At 42.0% G+C, this 21,640-nt stretch overlaps 1 protein-coding gene across 1 annotated transcript in view; it reads right to left on the bottom strand.

Annotated features, from left to right (window-relative positions):
- Positions 1-21,640, bottom strand: part of OCEL1 (occludin/ELL domain containing 1) — an 841,384-nt gene that overhangs the window by 68,039 nt on the left and 751,705 nt on the right. Inside the window, 1 exon segment of the mRNA XM_044054752.1 lies at positions 5,961-6,132. Coding sequence (XP_043910687.1) covers positions 5,961-6,132 — 172 coding nt within the window.

Genomic DNA, 21,640 nt, shown 5'->3' with positions numbered 1-21,640 from the left:
GAAGCAAGTCAAGGACGCTATTATTTTTATTACAGTCTGACATCTGATAGGTACACAGTCAACAAAATGGCCATAATTGCAGGGAAGTGAGAGGTGTATGGGGATAAAAGTAATGACCCTAATATTTGCTCAAGTTTAAAGGTCAATTCTGGCTTTGCAGAACTAATGTATATTTGTTTGAAGCAAGTCAGAATACTTTATTTTGGATACTATTTTTGTGAAATAGAGATGAGAGACATTATTATGGCCATTATTTTTTCACAGTCAGATGTATAAGTTGTACATAGTTAATAAAGTGGCTATAACAGCTGGGAGGAAAGGTGTCTATGAATGAAAGCAGAATTTATCATTCGCTCTGTTTATATAGTCATTAATCTGACTTTGCAGAACTAGTCTGCATTTGTGTAAAGTTAGTTGGAAAGTGGCTAACATTGATGAAATACACACATTAAACAGTTTATCTGGCTTTGCAGGACTAATGTCCAATTGTAGGTTTGAGTAATTTACTGTGGTTATTTTTTTTCAAAATCAGACATCTGAGGTATATACATTCAATACAGTGGTTACAACTGGTGGTTACATAGGCCATCTGTTGATAAATATGATTTGCCCTGCTGTTGTCTGAGCACTGTTAAACAGTCACTGATCTGGTGAAGAGGAGCAATGTCACACAGTACACCACATTTGGTGAAAGTGATTTACAATGATCATTAATATGGCTCATACTTGTATGTATACATGTGAAGGGTAAGTTATTGCAGTATATTTAAGAGTAACAAGTTGGTTGTATTTTATGCCACTTTCCATTACATAGACATCAGCATTGTATATAATAAGTGGCCATCTTTTGTAGTCTGGGCAAGATATGTGTAAAAGCAACTGATCCTCTGTGCATTGAGTAGTATTTGACTATCTGGTTGAGTTATTGACTGTGACTCCTTATGAGTGGAGTATGCATATCCTCTGTCTCTTTGTCTATTTTCTCCATGTGCTCTGGTTTCCTCTAATACCTTAATGACATGTTTTAATGAATTATTATTCCTCATGTTTGCTTGTAGGCAAGAGAGCAGTGTGCGCGTGAGTGTGTGTATCTATATCTTGTGATAGACCTAACTTGTTAGGGACAGTGCATCTTGTGTGGAAATTAAGTGCATCTTGTGATGGGCCTAGGTTGTCAGGGGCAGTGTTTGTGTGTGTGTGTGTGTGTGTGTGTGTGTGTGTGTGTGTGTGTGTGTTTGTGTGAAAATTAATATCACTGTTTTTAGCTGTAGACACACACAGTATTGGAAGGTATATACATAACTCTTCCGTGTAGGATTAAGAAAAGAAAAAAAATAACAGTTAACAAGACTTTATCTTTCAAAAATAGGCCATAAAATCCATCTCATCCTGTTGGGGACCAGATAGTCCCCTACTTCCCAGGTTAAATAAATCAGTTTTGGTAGGGGTGTCTGCCCTGGAGCCTACCTAGTCTAAAAGTGGCAATGCTTGGAGGGGTATGCAAAAGATCAGTATAGCTTGTGCAAAGGCTGGGGACAGTGTGCACATTATTTCTTTAACTTTTCTCACAATCAGACATGAAAAGTGTACACAGAAGGTAACTAAAGCTAGTCTGGAGGCAGTGAACTGTCCATGAGCAACAAGTTAGAATACATTACTGCGACCATTATTTTATTTTATTGTATTTTATTTATTAGTTTTCTGACAAGCATCTGACTTGTATATAGGTAGCTGTCCTTAAGGTATACTATATATATATATATATATATATATATATATATATATATATATGTAGCTAGATAGATATATAGGTTTACCTTGAAAAACATGAACATGAACATGTCGAATGTTCCGAATAGCGAGAAATAACGCAGTGGGATGAAACGTCGGCTATTATGAATGTCGGCAGTTGACACATCGAAATCCGATGCCACCCAACCAAATACTGAACCAGCGCCCCCCCCCCCTTTGGGACCCATGGTAGCACTTGTTCCTGGGTCCAGAGTGGTAGGGAATTCCAGTGCTTTTAGGTGCTGAATTTGTTATGCAGGTCAGTTCGATACTATGTATTCATGGGGTTGTACGTCGCTGTTGTGAGTGTGTCCTTATTAGTTTTTGAAAATTTGTTGTTCGCACATACATTGTGCGACTATTTATAGGTAAACCATATAATATATATATATATATATATATATATATATATATATATATATATATATATATATAGATGCTAGGCTATTCTCGGTGTTTTGGTCAGTCGTTTATTTATTTAAATCGATATGTGTGTGTGTGTGTGTGTGTGTGTGTGTGTGTGTGTGTGTGTGTGTGTGTGTGTTTGCGTGTGTATTTCATATCAAGTTGAAATATGTTGCTGAGTTCTGTTCTTTCTTTCACTTTGTCCCAGTCTAACATCAGAGAGTTACATAGAAGCTCCCAGTTTCTATGTGGGTGGGGGTGAGGAGGCATGCTGTATATATGTATGACAGCAGGAGCTTGAAGTATATGACTGTAGCCATTTGTTCTTTCACTTTTTCATCCCAAGTTTAACACTGGAAAGATGCACAGAAGGTGACTTTCTTTTTTGGGGGGTAGAGAGGTAGGCACTGTTCCAGATATGTCTTATATATCCTGCCAGGCATTTGTCTTCTCAGTTTCTTGCAACCTACTGTTTTGTCAGATTTGAACATTAAGCCGTGAATGCATCCTGCCTTCACTGAAATCAAAAAATAAGGCAGAATTTATTTTCCTAGTAATGATTTTTGTTCAGGTCACCATTGACTCAAAAGGTTTGAAAAAAGCTCTGAAATACATCTCAGACCATCTAGAATCCCATAGTTTCTGGAGCTGTATAAGATCCCTCAGCTTAATTCATTTATTTCCTCTGCAGTTATAACAGTGCAGTTTTGTCCATTGATGGTGCATTGAAAATGTGGAGGAAAAGCAGAAGTAAGACAAAGTGTGGAAAAGCAAGAAAAAAGTAATCTCAGTAGTGTGTGGAGGCCGTGATTGCGGAATCAGGTGGGCACTTGGAGTGGTGTGGAGGTGAACTAGTAGGCAGCAAGGGAGTGCTGTGTTGCCCTTTTCCTCGGGCTGTCTTTTACTTAAGGCTGGGCCTTTTTGGGGAAGGATAAAGTTAAGAAAATTAGCGGGTATGGGAAAGTTTATATAAATGATTAGTCCACCCTTTTTTAATTGTGAAGTTATGTATAGGTTACTGACAGCCTTTATGTAGTGATTTTGCTGTTCTCATATTTTGTCATGTCACTGTCATAAGTATGCCTGCATAAAAGGTACAAGTTACATCTGTAAAAAGGAAAAATTGTCATTGTTTTGTATATGTGATTACCAAATAAATATAATACAAAAAACTGCATGCATGCATAAAGATAATGAAGCAGGTCACTTGAGGACCACCCAATGGATATAGCACCATCCACTGCTATGGTACATTTATTTACACAACTGTAATTCTACACAAATTGTAGTGATACCAATAATATTCAGGTATCGTTTAGCAGAACTAAACCTTGATGTGTCTTTTGTGAACTAGTGATATGCACAGACTGAAAAACAATAAAACTTAATTATGAACAAGAAGAGGATCTGTACGTAAAAAGGAAACTAGGACACAGCAGTGGTGATTATTCATAGTACTAATAAAATATTTGTTATGTATATGATTTGCTAATAGAATAAGCCGAATTAGGCATTAAGTGCCACTTTTCAGAAATGAACTAGGAACCCAAAAGAGTGACTTTCTTAGAGTCATACAGTACACAAATGCAAACAAGGGAAATAAAATCCCCTGGAATATAAGGTGACATTTGTTTAAAAGTCATATGCATAACCCTGTTTACAATACTGCCAGAGAATGTGCAAAGCCAGATTGAAATACATGTAGCAGCTTTTATTGTTAACCAAGTCCTTTTTTATTAGCCAAATAAGGTCCACAAATTGTATGTTTTTATGGGCAGTGAGGGAGCTTTTTTGTAAAAAATACCTTTATTGAATTATCACTTGTGACACAGGCAAATTTACATTTATATAAAAGTAACCAAACTGCGTTAACAAGTTCACATTTATAAACATTATACTTCACATATATTACTATATATCATATAACCTAAGCAACATTACATGAATTGTTCAATTCCTGCCTTTTTTTTAAAAAAAGGAATATCTTTACTAAACAGTCTCTTACGACATAGGCAATCATACGTTTATAAAAATGAAAACAAACCACACTGACAGAATTTTAGTTGCAAGCATTATACATCACAAATCATACTGACACACTCCCAGCTGCAAACACTATACATCACTGATAATCTACCCAGTCATTTTCAGTCAAACATTACATAGCTCATTTAAGTCCTGCCTTCTTTTAAAACTCATTCCTCCCCTGTATGTATTATTCACACAGTTCCCATTTTTCCTATGTAGTTTGCTCCTATCCTTTTTTAAATATCTCAATTCCAGTTGTTTTATCTCTGCTTCTATATTCACTACTTCTTGTATAGTTGGTTTAGATTATGATTTCCATTTTCTAGTAATTGCTTTCTTAGCAGCCACCATAATAATACACAGAAAGATCTTATCTTGTCTAGGCAATTCCGATTCTGTATCATAGCTCAGAAAAATCATCTCCCTCATCACACCAATCTGCCCACCCAGCATCTCTGATAGTGCATCCCGCAATAAATCCTTACCAACTCACCACACTCCCAGAAAATATGTTCCCATTTACCTCTTTCTTCTCCATCACACCTCCAACATTTGTTGTCTACTTGAGGAAACTTCTCTGGAGTCTGTTTGGGATATAGAAATATCTATGTAAACATTTCCAAGCAAAAATCCTATGTCTTATAGATATTGTTGCATATTTGGGAGGCATATCCTATTCTGTATTTATTTGTGAATTGCTTATCTAGTGTCTCTTCCCAATCCTTTCTAACCTCCTCTGATTCTTATAGTTATGCAATATTTTATATGCTCTACTAATTATTCATTTTTTAATGGCAGCTTCTGTTCTAGATTCTACTAAAAACTCTACCAGTGCTGGTTTTTCATTTAGGACTACCCTATTTCTTTCTCTTTGCCTATACTCTGATACCAGTACTTGATAGGGAAGGCAAACTCTAACTTGCAGTCCAAATAAATTCTTAGCATCTTCCCATTCTGTCATCTTTCCCTCTCTAGATATTTGTCCCCAATACATTGGGACCTTTGCCAGTTTTCCCCAATAAATTCCAGCCCCCTCTTACCTATTGTCTGTATCCCTAATTGCAGTCATCCCTATCAGCAGAATTTCCTTTCTCCATTCCCATGTTGGCTTAGTTCTTAGGATACTTTCTGCTACTTTATAGATATAATATTCTGTATGATTATTGTCATTCTTAAAGGCCTGCATCCAAGATCCCAGTCTCCTTGTTTCTTGAGCTCCGCCCTGTTTCATCATCATCCCTTACCACTTTGAATTATAGTTTTTTGCTTGTGCTATGTATAGGAGCCTTAACTGTGTAGCTCTGAAATACCCCTTCAAATCGGGCAGTCTCAATCCACCCTGTTCTACTGGAAGAATCAGCTTATCCCACTTGACTCTTGCCGTCTTCCCCTCCCAGATAAAGTCCATCAGCTCTTTATTAATTGCTATCCACAACTTATCCTCTGGTTGATAAAAATATGCCTGACCTGTGTATAAGACTAACAGGACTAAAACATTTTAACTGCTTGTTTCATTGAGGGAGCTTTGAGAAAATGAATAGACTGTCTCAATTATCGTTATGTATTCAGGTAGATTCAGAGGAATCAGATTGCTTCATGCGCAGGGCTGCATCTGCAGTTTCAAGAGAGGCACAGTGATGCAGACAGACATGTAGAGCCAGTTTATTGCATTTCAGGGTACAGACATTTCTTTATGTAGACTGACTTTCATAAATGCACACACATTCAGTACTGACCTGCTGGTTCTCTGTATGATGATGCAGCTTTTCCAACATGACATCAAGTTCCTTAAATTTTGCAAGTGCATTGAAGACATCTTCATAAAGCTCCTTGTACTCTGTGTACTGGTCATTGAAAACAGCTTTATAGCACTCTCGTTGTTTTGCTGTAGAAATTGGTGGATATTTACTGCAAAAATAAAATAGATATATCACTCTACCTTTCAAGTTCAAGTAATTACAGACAGCACTAGTGCATTTATACCCTTATAGAGTGATAGCTCCTTTCTTACAGCATACTTGTCTTTCTTTTCTTTCTTACAGATTGTGATTCAGGTATTGGTAGAGATGTATTCTAACACATTAAAGCAGTGGAAACATAATAATAAAGGCTATTGCAAGGAATAGAAAAGAAACAGTATTTCTACATTACAGAACTTAGAAATGAATACGCAAGTTCTTGATTCAGGCTGGTTGTATATACAGAAGGAGCAGACTTGGACATAGGAGAGATAGAGAGAGAGTGGCATTTAGAACCAGTTTGAGAGACTAAAGTCTTGACTTACCCAGTCACTCAGACCAATAGATATTCTGGACTCTGAAATCTCTATGGCACAGTGGCATAAAACCCTGACTATAATGCTGACTACTAAAGTTTGAGTTGCAGCTTAGAGACCAGTAGAAACTGGGATATGAATAGCCTCTGATGGCTTACTCATCTGAGGTGAGGAGCAGCTCTGATTTGCCAAAATGGTGACACCTAGCGGAAGCGTTAAGTGATAACCAGTTGAGTTCAAGCCTATTAAGCCATTGCTGTGACAGTGTACCTTGCACTGGTAGCAGGGGGATCTTAGCATGCAGAGACATGCTTCCTCACTGTCACCTAGGGGGAAGGAGGTTGCTCCCAGTGATAGTCTGTAGACCCCCCCAGAACAAGCAAATTTGGACCAGTCCATGCTATCTGATTCTTAAACATGTAGGGTGATAGTTATGGAGCCACTAGGCAAGGTCTTGTCGGGGATAAAAACAACATACACTCTACAGCTTTTGACTTTATGCAAGGACAGCTAAAATAAGGTATTGGTGATGGGCAAGATATTTCACACCTGAGATTCTACTTACTGGTTTGACAGCACTACTGTGCACTACAGTACTAGGGAAGTGACACCATTTATTTATTGCCAGCACTTTGTCTGATATTATGACCTGTGTGTGCCTCGCTAATGGCATTTATTTTCCTTTGGAGCATTTTAGTTTTACTCTTCTGAGACAAGGGAATCAGCAGTGTTCAGGACTTTAGATTACTATTGGCTTTCTAGCACTACTGATTCTTATTAGCTGCTGTGTGAATTGTTGTCTTTGTTTTGTGGCATGTTGAGTGGCTGTACACTTATTTGTGCTGAGGTGCTGCTTGCTACACACTTAAACTGCTCCTAGCTGCTGAATTTGACCACATTCTAGATCCCTATAACACCAGAAAAATTACTTTTCTTATTTATTACCAGCACTTTGATCTTGCATTGTGATCTATGTGCCTTGCTAGTGTTATTTTTTTCACTTGAGCTGTTGTAGATTTACTCTTGTGAGAAAAGGGATATAAGTAGTGCTTGGAATGATCATTTATTTTTGGCTTGCTAGGACTACTGGTTCCTGCTGGCTGCTTTGTGTTGGTGTATCTGTTTTGTTTTCTGGTGCATTGTATGGCTCTGCACTTATTTGTGCTGAATTGCTGCTGCTGAATGTTGCACTAGACACCTGACCACACTAACCCATGCAATAAAACATCCAGTGGGCACCTGTTCATACACTACTTTAGGAGTTCTGAAATCAAGTGATCCATACTTTAGTTGTGCATCAAGTAGCAGCTTGTAGCCCTGCACAACTGCTATTACACCTGTGCCTGTGTACCCATTTTGTTGTCTTGTCCTGCCTCTCTTTGACCTGTATCGCCATCTGTAAATTGTAGCAGCTGTATTGGTAGTATGTATCAGTCTTGAATTTAGTGCAGTATCTGCTTACTTTTTGTAATATGCTATTACTTCGTGTCACCTCTAAATTATTACACTGTGTTAACAAGTTTTGTGGCTCCTGTGGCCATATCGTCATGTTTGTAGTACTGTGTGTTTAGTATCTGTTGTCACCTTTTGTCCCAAATTAATTGTGCACCTGCATAACAAAATACCCAACTGCTACTACAGTATATTGCTATTGTCTCATTACTCTGACGCAAGTTCAGTATCTTGGTCAGAATTGTACTCTAAACCCCCTGTAACTGAGCTCCTCTATTGTCATACATTACCTCATACCAAACATCGCCCTCAACTCTATTCCACGCTTACTACCACAACAACATACCACACACAGAGTATTTCTCTTTGCTAGTTTCCACACTATTCATTGTCAACAATGTTCACCTTAAAAAACTTATTTACCTACCTTCACTTTGTGAACACACATTTCATTACCAAAGCACTACAAATTCCTCCTGAAACTACATAACTTATACAACCCCATATTCTTCCTCAGTCAACACTTACATACAGATTACAGCAAATGCACTTCAGATTTCAGGAGACATTCACCCCTTTCCTGGACTCAACAATACTATTTTCCAACTCAACACCCATCCAGAACCCCTTTACCACTAATCACCACTTCTGAAATACAAAATGTTCTTCTTCGGTATCAATATCTGTAGCATATGCAGTAAAAACTGCAAAATTCCATGCCTGAGTAGCTTCACACTCTCCTCATATTGTAGCTGTCTCAGAAATATGGCTAAAGTCACCCATTAAAGGTAATACTTTCCTACCCACAGGCTATGTCCTCCTTCGTTGTGATCGCACAAGCTGAAAACTTGGTGATGTAGCATTAACATACTTAACCCACATAACTGTTACATCATATCCATACAGGGTACCCTCTTTCTCTAATGCAGAAATCTAGTCAGTAAAGCTTAACAAAAATAAATCTCTCTGCTTAGTTTCTCTTTATATTCCTCTAAAAAACAACCCCTCTGTAATTGAAGATATTCTATCCTGGCTCAGTTCCAATATCCACTGATGAAGCCCTTATATATGTGATTTTAATGACTGGGATCCCACTAGGGATAGTTCCCCCTGTACTACACTCAACGTATTTGGCTTTCCTCAACTAATTAAAAGTTCTTTTAGATTTCATAAAACAACCAACAAGTACACCACCCACGATTGGATTTTAACCAACAGCCCAGACCAAATAAATGCTTCATGCTTTTTCCCAGACACATTAAGTGACCATCACCCAACATTTGCAATCTGTAAGTGGAACAACATAAAAAACATCTATAAATATTAATCAAGTTAGAAAATGAAATAATTTTGAGACTAACTCCCTTAGACATTCTGTAGAACAGTGTGATTGGTCATCACTCAAATATCACCCACTGGATCAAGCCAAGCTGTAGCCAAATTCAACTGTACTTCCCTCAATATTCTTAATTTACTTGCTCCACTTAAAACAATTTGGACTAGATCTAACACTGAATTTTGGCTTTAATCATTGACAAAACAACTAATGCAACAGCAAGATAAGGCTTGGAAAACAGCATACACAAAAACACACAGTCCTCGTATCAGTCTTACAGATAACAGTGCAACCTCTCTAAAAAAAATATCTTAGCTGACAAAAGGAACTACTTCAGCTCTCTTCAAAGACTCACATAACTCTAACCCAGTCTTTCCTGTCTTCAATCAGTGCCTCAGCTTCTGGTAGGTGACTGTTATGAATGTTTGTTGCTCTTCAGACTACATTTTTTTTTCTTTCCACTGGATCACTCTGGTATAGTCCCTTCTGCCACCATGGAACAGAAGTTACCCACATCTTCTGCATCTATTCAGGAGTTTTCAGTGGGCATGGAAGAGCCACTTTTTTTGGAAAAGGGAGATTCACTGGGGAGTGCATCTTCGCATATCTGAGGTCTGTGATCTCTTCCCTGGGATAAGGTGCCATCCCTGAGTCTGTCCCTTTCTAGGGATATCCCTAGAGTAAAGAAAGAAGTAAACATTTATTTTAGAGTGTTTTTCTGTTGATTAGGCATAATTTGCTTTGCTAAAGGTTTATTGTACACCTTAAAACCTCTAGGGAACTAAAGGAATTTTGTGGAAAAAGTAAGTAATGAACATGAGAGAGATTAGGGATAGGGCATTTCCTATATTTGCTTCCAAAATCCCAGATTCTGATTCAGAGAAGAGTTTTTTTCTTTTCTTCATAATATCCCTTAGAGCAGGAATCTCAAACTTATGGCACTTCTAGGTGAGGGAAGGTACTAGACTGCATTTGTAGCTGCTCTGCTCTAACTAACTTTCTGTTATAGACTGTGACCCTTGGCTTGGACCAGTATGCTAATCTTTATACAGCCCTCATGGTCATTTGAGTTTGAGACCCCTGCCTTAGAGGCATTTTCTTTTTCTGAAATTGTATCCAAAATGAATAATTGTTTCATATGAGAGCAAGTTGCTATTCCTGCATCTTTGAAGAAATATTATGACATGTTACAAGTAGATGTTCCACTGCCAACTCCTGTTCCTCCTTTGTTGCCAGCCTTAGAGGTTATTTTCCTTATTGCCTGCAATAAGCCAACCTTTAGTCCCTAAAAAGGCAGACAAACTTTATGAAGTTCCTTAGGCTTACAAATGTTTCATCTGAGATCTGGCCCTATAGCTATTTTTATTTGTAGTCCATCTGCTAACAAAAAATGATGAATGCTAATCCTTTTCCCTTGGACAAGGATGGAAAACTTTTGACAGGTTTGGGAATAGAATTTATTCCTCCACAACTTTAGCTATCAGGATCATTTGCTGAAATACATGTTAGCTTATGATAATCTGAGGAACGTTTCTGCTACTGTTTTATCTTCAGAAAATAGATCCTTTCTGAATTCTATTACTGCTTCTCTTTCAGAATATGATTGTGCTGGTCCTGTGTCCAGGGCAGCACTTACTGCTACTGTGATAAGGAGTTTTGCTTGGGAGTGTAAGCAAAAGTTGTCTGCAAATGTTAAAGCTGAAATATTAAATTCTCCTTTGTATAAGGAGGTTTTGTTTCATTCTTCTACTACCCAGGTACTCAATCAATTTGAGGAAAGAGGGAAATTAATTTGGGGGGAGCTAGGATTTTTCAACCCTCCTTCTCAAAATCTGCAAAACTTCTTGATCTGATGCTGTCCGTTTCATTCTTCATCAACATTGGCATTGTGGATCTGACCTCAGGTCTGACTTGGCCAGATACCTCAGACTTACAGATCCATCTTTTAAACTCTTCCCACTGCAGATAATGCCCCAGTAACCTACAGTACCTCAGATCTCATTTTTGCTACCATCTTGTACAGACGCAGATCCTCTCTCAAGAGTTTGTTTTCAATTAATACAATATTTTTGAAAGTAGCTGTTATTTAGAAAAACTTTTCTAATTTTCTTCTATCCTCCCTCACCTGTTTACAAGCCTTTTTTTGGATGTTCTTTACATAGATCTTGCAGCAGTTTCCTTTTTCCTACCTTTTGGTAGTCTCCTTGCATACCATTGCTGGTGCCAGGTTTTTCTTTCCTTTTTTTCTTTTTTCCTACACTTTTTTTAGGGTACTCTTCCTACCAAAACTAACCTAACCTAAAAACAAAAACAAAAAAAAAAAAAAAAAACAAAGTTGTTACCTTTTTCTTTTTCTAGTATTGTTAGTTATGGCTGAAAACTCAACTAGCTTTAAAAAATGCACTTTCTGTGGGCATAAAATTCCAAATTCTGATGTCCATAGGTAGTGCATTTATTACCTGTGAGTGACACACCTGGACAGTGATTGCTCTGTTTGTGTCGCATTTAACTTTAGAGCAATTTCGGACAGAAGAAATAAACTAGTACGTAAAGGTTTGGTGCCTCCATCATCATCTTCTTTGTCAGGGGCTCACATCCCCAGTAAATATCCCATACCTTCTTCAGAGTCCCAAAAGAGATCCCTTACCTGATCTCTGAAGACCTCGACTTCCACCATGGCTTCATTGGAGATGCCTCAGAAGATCTGAAGAATTTCGGATCTGACTTCATCAGATCCTAAAAGAAAACCATTGGATCCTAAATCCTCAGATCCTATGGTCATACTGGTAAAATCTCCAAAGCACCACTCGGATCCAAAAACCTTAGATCCAACCATTACTTTTCCTAAGTCTCCTCAAACTCACTCACCATGGTTCACGATTGACCCCAGTACCTCCTCAACTTCATTCTCCGTTTCTACAAATGACACCAAGGAGAGAATTGAAATCACAGTCCACATCCTCATATATTATATCCTCCAGAAGTCGTTCCAAGGCCTATGTAAATAGTATGATGAGGAAATTCCTCGGAGATGAAATTATTCCAGCTCCATTTCTGTCTCCCATGTGATCTGTGAGCAGTCCTTCCACTTCTCATGTAGTGATTTCTTTTTCTCTGATCTGTCCCATGGCTTTGGAGCCCTTGCATCTGAGAGCCCGAGATTGTTGGTGTCAGATCTGAACACCACTAGGTCTTCTCCAACAATTTCCCTGACTGGTTCTGCTCCTATCCCGCTGAATCAGGATGAGTGTCACAGCTGAAACATTTGTGCTGGATCCGGGGGACCAGGGTCTACTCCATTGATTCTGGAGCTGTCCTTGCCTCCTCAGACCTTCAGCGCTAGATAGCTTGCGTCCATCTTGAGGCATTGATCTGGGCAGGATTGAAATGCCATGGCTTCTCTGGGTCCATCTGGTTTCAAGGTAGTGGAGAAGGCTTTCTCTCATCTGAGAGATCTGATCTCTTTCTTCCTTGGATCCTACATCTCTTCCTCCAGCGGGTCTGAGCTCTGATCCCATCAGACCTACTCCACAGGGAAAGCTGGTACCAACTAGCATTCAGACAGTTTTCCTGGAAGAACTTCCCCTCTCTTTGGATACCACCCAATAGCATCCCACAAAGGAGGTGGCCCAAATGAGAATGTACAAAGGGAGGCACATAGATTCCTCTATGGAATTTCTCACAGAGGATACTGACTTTGAGGAAAGGGATGGGTCCCCAAGGTCTCCACCAGATGACATTTCATTTGAAGATTTTAAGCCAAAGGGTGGATGGTTTTCAGATTCTCCTTCTCCAGAGGAGTCAATTTTTCTGGAAGCTTTTGGTTACAGCCCATCTATGTCTTGGGTGACTCCTCCAGTTGATGAGCTTATCGGGCTAGTCACTCACAGGGCATGGAAGGAACCGGACTCTGTCAAACCAATTCCTAGATGGCCAAACAAAATTTTGCCACTGCCAAAGAACAGACCCCATTGGAGGAAAGGAGTCCTTGTTGATGCTATGGTTGTGGCGGCAGACACAAAAAAGGAGCTAGCTGAGCAGAGCTCCTCTGTCCCTCCCCCTAATATGGAGGTGAGGTCATTGGACAGATTTGGGAAACACATATTTGCTTCAGCGACCTTTGTCTTGGGGTCCCTGAATTATTTTGTGTACTTTACAAGACTGCAGAGAGATTTGACCAAGAAGCTCTCTAAATCTCTCTCAAAGTCCATGTCTGCGGAGGACTATAAAAATTCATCTTCACAGCTGTCCACTCTATTATCCAGTGCCAGTGCATACAAGAGGTTAATATCCCATGCTGCAGAGGGTACATTACAGGCTGCCGATTCAGATATTGCCATTAGGAGACATGCCTGGATGTGGTTATGCAATTTTGCAGAGCCTTTCAAGTCTTCTTTCATCAATGTACCTTTTGATGTAATGGCCGTGTTGGGCCTTTCTGTGAAAGAAATGCTTTCCCGCAGTGAACAGGAAGGAAAGACCCTGTTTGCCATAGGAATTCGCTTTTCTACCTCTCAACGATCTTTTTCCCAGAATCAAAGAGGGGGCAAGAAAATGTGGTTCCATATATACAAGGGATTTTTCCAGGATTCACACATTAACAACTCCTCTAGAGGCAGAGGGGGAGGTCAAATGGGAGACACTGTCCTCACAGCAGAAGAAGCCCACAAATCCAGGGATCTGATGTTGTACTTTTCATTCTTCCTCAACCCATGGGTTCAGATCCGATCCTTGGATCCAACTCAACTGCATATTTCAGACTTTGGATCCAGCTTTTGAACTCCTCCCTCTTTCCAAAATGCACCATTCCATCCCCATTACCTCAGATCTCATTTGCTGCCATTACGAACAGGAGCAGGTTCCTCTTTTGAGTTGTAATAGTGTGGTTTCATGAGTTAGTTTATCCATCTTTAACTTTTAAACTAATGTAAACCTTTTACTACCTCCCTCTTAGTTATTTTTGCAGTTCATTAGGAGCTTTTAAGTAAATTTTCTGATTCTGTCTCTTATCTACTGTTCTGCTGAATAGTAAATCTTACGCACCATCCCTGATATTTCTTTTCCTTCTGCTTACAGGGTATCCCTGTGAACTACCATTGCTGGTAGTTAACGTTTTTCAATACTATTTTGCCCTCTTTCTTATTAACCATGTCGGATAAATCGACTGGATTTAAGAAATGCACTTATTGTGGGCATAAAATCCTTAATTCGGATGCCCACAAAGAATGCATGTACTGCCTTGGGCCCGGCACTTGGACACTTCATGTTTTATATGCTCTACCTTCAATCCAAGGGCCTTGGCAGTTAGGAGAAACAAACTAATTCTGAAGGGCTTACTTCCAGCTGCATCTTCTTCTGGGGCTCAAACCTCCACCATATTGAGCAAGTCAGCTCCTCTGGAACATAAGAAACGCTCCCCACTGAAGTCCCCAAGGTCTTCGTTGACAAGGAAAACTTTGGATCTGATATTATCTCATCTGAAGACCTGATTCTCATATTCAAAACCCTCGGATCTGAAGGCTTCAGCTGTTATCATTATTTCAGTATCTCCTTCCACTACACCCTTAAATCCTAGATCCCTGGATCCGAATCCAGCTGCTTCTCACAGGAATCTTACTCCAAAATTTGTTATAAAACCTATTATCACCCACCCTGCTTTCTCTATTGTTTCAGACTCCAAAGAAACAATCCAGGTCACCATCCACAACTTCCTGTAGGTCCTCTAGAAGTTTACACAGGAAAAAAATGGCTCATGCAGTGACTTCAAGCTGAGCGATTGAACTCCATTAAAATGTATAGCAATCAGTCCGTAGTAAGAAAAATGCTAGATTTTAATAATGAAATGAAAACACAAAATACATGGATAAATGTTTCATCCCTCTTACAAAATGGGACTTCATCAGAACCAAATATTTCCCACCATTCAATAGTTTAAATAAAAAAATCAGATGTATCACATGTAACAGTTTATCCAATTCCATTAAAACTTGTTCAGAAATAAGTATAAAATCATTAACCAAATGCTAAAAAAAATGTGTGAAACTCTTATACATTATAAATATTCCGACAATGTACAATTACTAGGCTTATTAAATTAGTTAATATAAATATAACAGGCAAATTAAAAAATGTAAAAACTTTTTTAAACATTACTAGCATAAAGTTTTAAAACTGGAATAATGGATAATTGGTCATTATGGCCAAGTGCAAAAGAGGCCCCCATGCCCCATCATAATTGCCAGACCAATTGCTTGTATTCCGGCTTGGTCTCCTGTGGGCTACTCCTAATATAATGGAGAACTATTTCTAATAGCCCAAATAAGAATTTCCCTGAATTACATTCCAATGTGTGTTTATAGAGTGTATTATTACTTTTACCTTTTACTATAGTGTAAAGCTGTTCATAACTTCTTTTTCTGAACTGCTGCTCAGCCTTTCATTTTTAAAATCTGGAGCAAACTTTACAAATAGCAATGTACACCACCCCCTTGGTGCTACAGTTACCGAATTCAAGGAAACTTTATGTGGGAATCCTTCAAAAATGTAAACCTCCTGCTCATGCACATAAGGGCATTGATTACAAGCCCCATATTTCTGAGATCCCCCATGGTGTTGGTTCTCATAGCAGTTGGGTGTTCTAAAATTTTTTTTACAGTTCATAGCAGTCTTATATAGAAAAAATAGGGTCTCTCTCCCAGTCTAGTAAACACTTAATTTACCTTCAAGATGTCCCAGTTTTGGGAAACTGTGGCCCAAATTCAATAAAGCCTACACTAAGTGTACATAACGTGTATTCAAGAACATTCTTATCCCATTTTTTGGGCTTTCTAGTCACTCAGAAAGATTGCACTAAGTGTACATGTACTCTACACTGTGTGGTAACCTTTATGAATTCCTTTCAGTATTTAAAGCTGCAAGAATATCAGTAGCAAAACTAAAATTAGGAGGAAGAAGGTGTCAGTTAGCCTGTGTTCTCTGTTCACTCAGAGTGGTGTATACTTAGTGTAGGCGGTGTTGAATTCTTAAGGTATGTTTTTAATCTTCATTGAAGCACTGCAAAAAGTAACAACAAAGGAGTTACTAAAATGATTCTTCTCTTGTACTGTGTGTACACTGCATGTATCAATAACTACTTGATCTGAAGTAGTTACTTCATTTGCTCTGCAACCTGTGGGTATTGGATCCGAACTCGGATCCGAGCCGGCAGCTTTACTAGCTAAAAGATCCGAGCTCCTGGCTCCTCCCCTTTACCCATAACCCCCTGCTACATGCTCCCTTTCCTCAGATCTCATTTGCCGCGGCTGAAAGAAGCTTCTAGTGAAGAGCTCCTAAGGCGTGGGTGAGAACTTTCCAGTTTGTATTTCAAAAAAGTCAGAGAAAAGTTGATTTTTAGGTAGTGTGTGAGTGATTTAGTCTCCAATCGTCGAGTGATAGCCTTAGTTTAAATTTTTTATGGTAAATTTAGCTTATTTTTGTGTTTCCCTCCCCTTAGTGTGTGAGTGTGTTTAGTGTGATGGCTGAAGGGCCCAAAGCCGTTTTTTCTAAATGCACTGAGTGTGGCCATAAGCTTTCCCCAGCTGATGGCCACACTCAGTACGTTTTGTGTCTGGGGGTGGCCCACTTGTCCACCAGCTGCCAGATATGTTCAGCGTTCAACCCCCGGGCCATCAGGGATAGGAAGAACAAGTTGATCCTGGCGGGTTTGTTACCGCAGGACACTTCTTCTTCCTCTCCCTCTAAGGCACAGGCTGCTACTGCAGCCCCCGTGCCTTTAGATCCCCTGACTCTGCCTGGGACTCAACCTCCCTCTTCTGTGCAGTGTTCAGGGGACTCTTCTGCCTCTACTAGAGAGAAGAGGGACAAAGAAAAGGGAAAACATAGAAGCCACAAGAGGCGGGCTGAGACTCATCCCTCAGCCCTGCCATCTAAAGTTGCTAGTCCCTCTATGAGGGCTTCCGGATCCTCTCCCTCTCGACTCCGTTCGCCTTGTTTCTCGCCAGAGCCGGAGGAGGAGGACCGGTCTCCCTCGAGGTCGTCGAGGCGGCCCTCCCGGCCCGCCTCGACGACCTCTTCTAGATCTACAAGAAGCTTGACCGACACGGACATGGATCGGATGATGCGTCGATTTTTGCAGACTCAGATGCAGATGGGGGTGCTCCTGCCTCCCCCCCGGGGGGGAGAGCAGCCCCTCTTTTTGCCCCAATAGCTCCTTCTCCAACCCGTTTTCGAGTTTTGGAGTCATCGTATCCGGGCCCTTTCGGAACCGGGGAGTTGTCGGCGCCGATAGTTCCGGTAACTTTGACGCCGACTGTACTCTCGAGCGTGTCGGATCCTAGCTCTCAGTGCCAAGAGCCGAGCGTCGGATCCGTAGGGGTGGGTGTGTCTTCAGCACCGTTCAGATCGGAGCACACTTCCCTCTCGGATCCGACCGCATCGGCTTCGACACTGATCCCTACTACGGAGCCGAGGAGGCTGCTTTCGGAGCCTGGGTAAAGCGGCTCGCCTTCAGCGTTTGAGGTAGTGGAGAGGGTTCTGTCGAGACCTTCCAGATCCCCAGTCCGGGCGACATATCCTCCCACCCCCCCCTATGCATTTGGGTCTATCCTCCATCATCCGACCATTGGGACAGCCTGCCCCGACCCTCCAGTTAGTTCCCTTAGAGGAACAGGACCCCGTAGGTGAGCCCTCCTCGGATAGTCCCACCGAGGAGGTCCCTCGCAAATGGAAGTGTAAAAGGAGGCACCTGGATTCCCCAGAGTCCCTCATGGAAGACACGGATTTGGTTGAAGGGGAAGGTTCCCCAAGGTCACCCCCTGAGGATGTCTCCTTTGGAGACATCATGAAAATGTTGCGAATTAGAGGGGGGTGGTCTGCCTAAAAACCTTCCTCGGACGAGTCCGTGTTTCTGGAGGCATTTGAGGCAGGCCCGTCTACCTCCTGGGTGTCCCCCCCGGCTGACCCCCTGGTAGACTTAATTACTACCAGGGTGTGGAAGGAGCCAGACACCGTGGAGCCAATTCCAAGAAGGCCAGATAAAATTCTTAGCCCTCCCACTGATAGGCAGGCCTGGTCTAAGGGTTCACCTGTGGATGCCATGTTGGTGGCGGCTGCCACAAAGAAGGAACTTGCACAGGAGAGTTCCTCGGTCCATCCTCCGGATAAGGAATCTCGGAAGTTGGACCGCATTGGGAAGTGGATGTTCGCTTCAGCCATCTTCTCTGTAAGGGCGCAGAACTACATGGCACAAATCATCAGACTCCAGCGAGACCTAATAAAGGAATACACTGCAGCTCCACCAGAGTCCATGACGGTCGAGGATAAGAGGACTTTCTCAACTCGTATGGCCACTCTAAAGTCTATATCTAACACGTCTATGCGGCTACTCTTCCATGCTACGGAGGGAGCCGCTAGAGCTAGCGGAGCAGGGGTCGTCTTGCGGCATCACGCCTGGCTCCGCCTTTGCGATTTTGCAGAACCCTTTAAGGCGTCCTTCACGAACACGCCCTTTGACAGTTCTTCGCTCTTTGGCAAGACCATCCGCGAGACGCTGGTCCAAAGTGAAAAGGACGGGAACACGCTGTCTGCCATCGGGGTCCGCTTCTCTAATCCCCAGCGATCCTTTTCCAGGAATCAAAGGGGACAAAAGAAGATGTGGTTCCAGAAGTCTCAGCAGTCCCGCCCAGCTTCGGACCCCTCGTCCTTCAGCAGCAGAGGAGGACAAGGTGGACGCTGGCCCAGAGGCAGAGGGGGGCCGCGTAACTTCGGGTCTAGAGAACCGTTCTCGGACAGGCTCGCACAACAGCCCTGAGGGTTTACCCGGCTGTCCCACTCTGGAGGCAGTCGGGGGGCGTTTGTCGGAGCACCTACTAAATTGGGAGTCCATCACGACGGATCGATGGGTGTTCCGAATCATATCCAGAGGTTATTCCATTCCCTTCCTAAGTCTCCTCCCCCATGAAGCGCCTCCCCGATGTCCCACCCGATCAAAGGGAGGTGGCAGCTTCAGAGATTTCGAAGCTGCTAGAAAAAAGAGCCATCCAGCGCGTCCCCCCAGACCAGTTCGGATTGGGCTATTACTCCAGGTTCTTTTTAGTGCCAAAAAAGACGGGGGACTTAAGACCGATTCTAGATCTTTCTTCCCTGAACCTGTTCATTCCCAAAGAGAAATTCCGGATAGTCACTCTTCAATCAATTCTCCCCCTCCTTCGGGAGAATGACTGGATGTGCTCCATAGACCTCAAGGATGCGTACTACCACATTTTGATGGACAGATGATCCAGGAGGTTTCTCCACTTCCGACTGGGATCCAGTCATTATCAATTCAGGGTTCTTCCGTTCGGCCTCCCTCAGCCCCCAGGGTGTTCACCAAGGTCATGGCAGTGGTTGCAGCCCACCTGAGACTCCAGGGCATTCAGGTCTTTCCATACCTGGACGACTGGCTCCTCACCGCCTCCAACAGACATCAACTGTGTGTTGCCAGGGATTATGCTCTAACTCTTGCCCAGAGTTTGGGCATTTCGGTAAACCTTCAAAAGTCCTTTCTTTATCCTGTGCAGGTTCTGGAATTTATAGGGGCCAAATTGGACACTCGCCTCTCTCGGGCCCTACTAACTTCAGACAGGGTGAACAGTTTGTCATGTCAGGTTATAGCCCTCCTTCAGGACACGGCTCCATCGGCAGAGTTAGTCCTGAGAGCACTAGGCTCTATGGCGGCGGCAATCAGTCTTTGCATACACGCGGGTCTACGAATGAGGATTCTGCAATGGACCCTTCAAGTCCAATGGTCTCTGTTGCTACATCCGTTGAACACCCCTATTCCCCTGAGCAGGGCTTGCAGGGACTCCCTCCTCTGGTGGCTTCGCTCACAGGAGCTGCGGGAAGGGAGACCCTTCGTGATGCCTCCGCCCCAAGCCACGTTGACCACGGATGCTTCTCGCCTCGGATGGGGGGGCATTCTTTGGGCAGTACTGTCCAAGGCACGTGGACCCCCTTAGAGACCGCTTTGCATATCAATGTCCTAGAGATGAGGGCGGTGCTTCTGGCGTTGCAAGCTCTCCACGACCTTCTTCCTCTAGGGACTATTGCGGTTCAAATAGACAACATGGCGGTAGTCTGGTACATAAACAAATAGGGAGGGACCAGATCTTATCCCCTTTGTTGGGAGGCTATGAGAGTTTGGGAGTGGGCGATATCCACCAACCGCTTTCTGGTAGCAACTTACATTCCGGGTCGGTCCAACATTCTGGCGGACAAACTGAGTCACATGATCCTCACACCATACGAGTGGTCTCTGAAGCCATCAGTTGCGAAACAGATCTTCCTCAAATGGGGTCTACCTTGCTGCGATCTTTTTGCTTCTTTGTCAAACACAAAGTGCAGCGAGTTTTCGCAATACTTCCCCCACCAGGGGAGAGCCCCAGAGACGCTCTGGTTCGTGCTTGGCCACCCGGTCTCCTCTATGCTTATCCCCCCTTCCTCCTATGACTAAGTTCATTCAGAAAGCACGTCAGTTGGGGAGCAGAATTATCCTCATAGCCCCATTCTGGGCTCACCAGATCTGGTTCCCTTCTCTGTGGTCTCACAGTATAGTTCCTCCATGTATCTTAGATCCCATTCCGGATCTGATTTTGCATCCTGCGGGATTGCAACCCCCAAACCTGGTAAACCTCAAGCTCACGGCTTGGTTGATCCAGTTCAACTGATGGCAAGGACTCCCGGCATCTCATCACCAGTAAAGGCCATTCTGGTAGCGGCTCACAAGCCTGCTACCATAAACATTTACAGTAGTAAATGGAAGCATTTTTCTGTCTGGGCTAAGGACAAGGGCTTAGATCCCTTTACCATCCCTATTCCGGCGGTTCTTGATTTTCTGTCACACATTTTTCATCAAGGAGCCAGTGCATCTACAGTTAAAGTACAATTGGCAGCCATTTCCCATTTTCATGTAGGGGATGGGCTGGGATCTTTTGCTTCTGCGAAGATATGCAAAACCTTCTTGAAAGGTATTTTTCTTTTGAAACCACCAGTTAAGACTGCTGTCCCACCATGGGACCTAACTTTGGTTTTACAAGCATTGACAAGCCCACCTTTTGAGCCTGCCGCCTCAGTTCCATTAAAGTTCTTATCATGGAAAACAGCCTTTCTAGTTGCTACTACTTCAGCCAGGAGGGTTTCGGAACTTCAAGCCCTTTCCATGAAACCCCCTTATCTAATCTTTCATAGGGATAGAGTGTCTCTCAGGACTAACCCTTCCTTCTTACCAAAGGTGGCTTCGGAGTCAAATATTAATCAGTCAATTAATTTACCAGTGTTTTTTCCCCAACTTTCAGAACAAAGGGAAATACAAATTACAT

The sequence above is a fragment of the Protopterus annectens genome, chromosome 13.part0 (genome assembly GCF_019279795.1).
Source record: "Protopterus annectens isolate FY-2018-M chromosome 13.part0, PAN1.0, whole genome shotgun sequence".
Classification (NCBI taxonomy): Eukaryota; Metazoa; Chordata; order Ceratodontiformes; family Protopteridae; genus Protopterus; species Protopterus annectens.
This window is presented reverse-complemented; position numbering and strand designations above follow the sequence as displayed.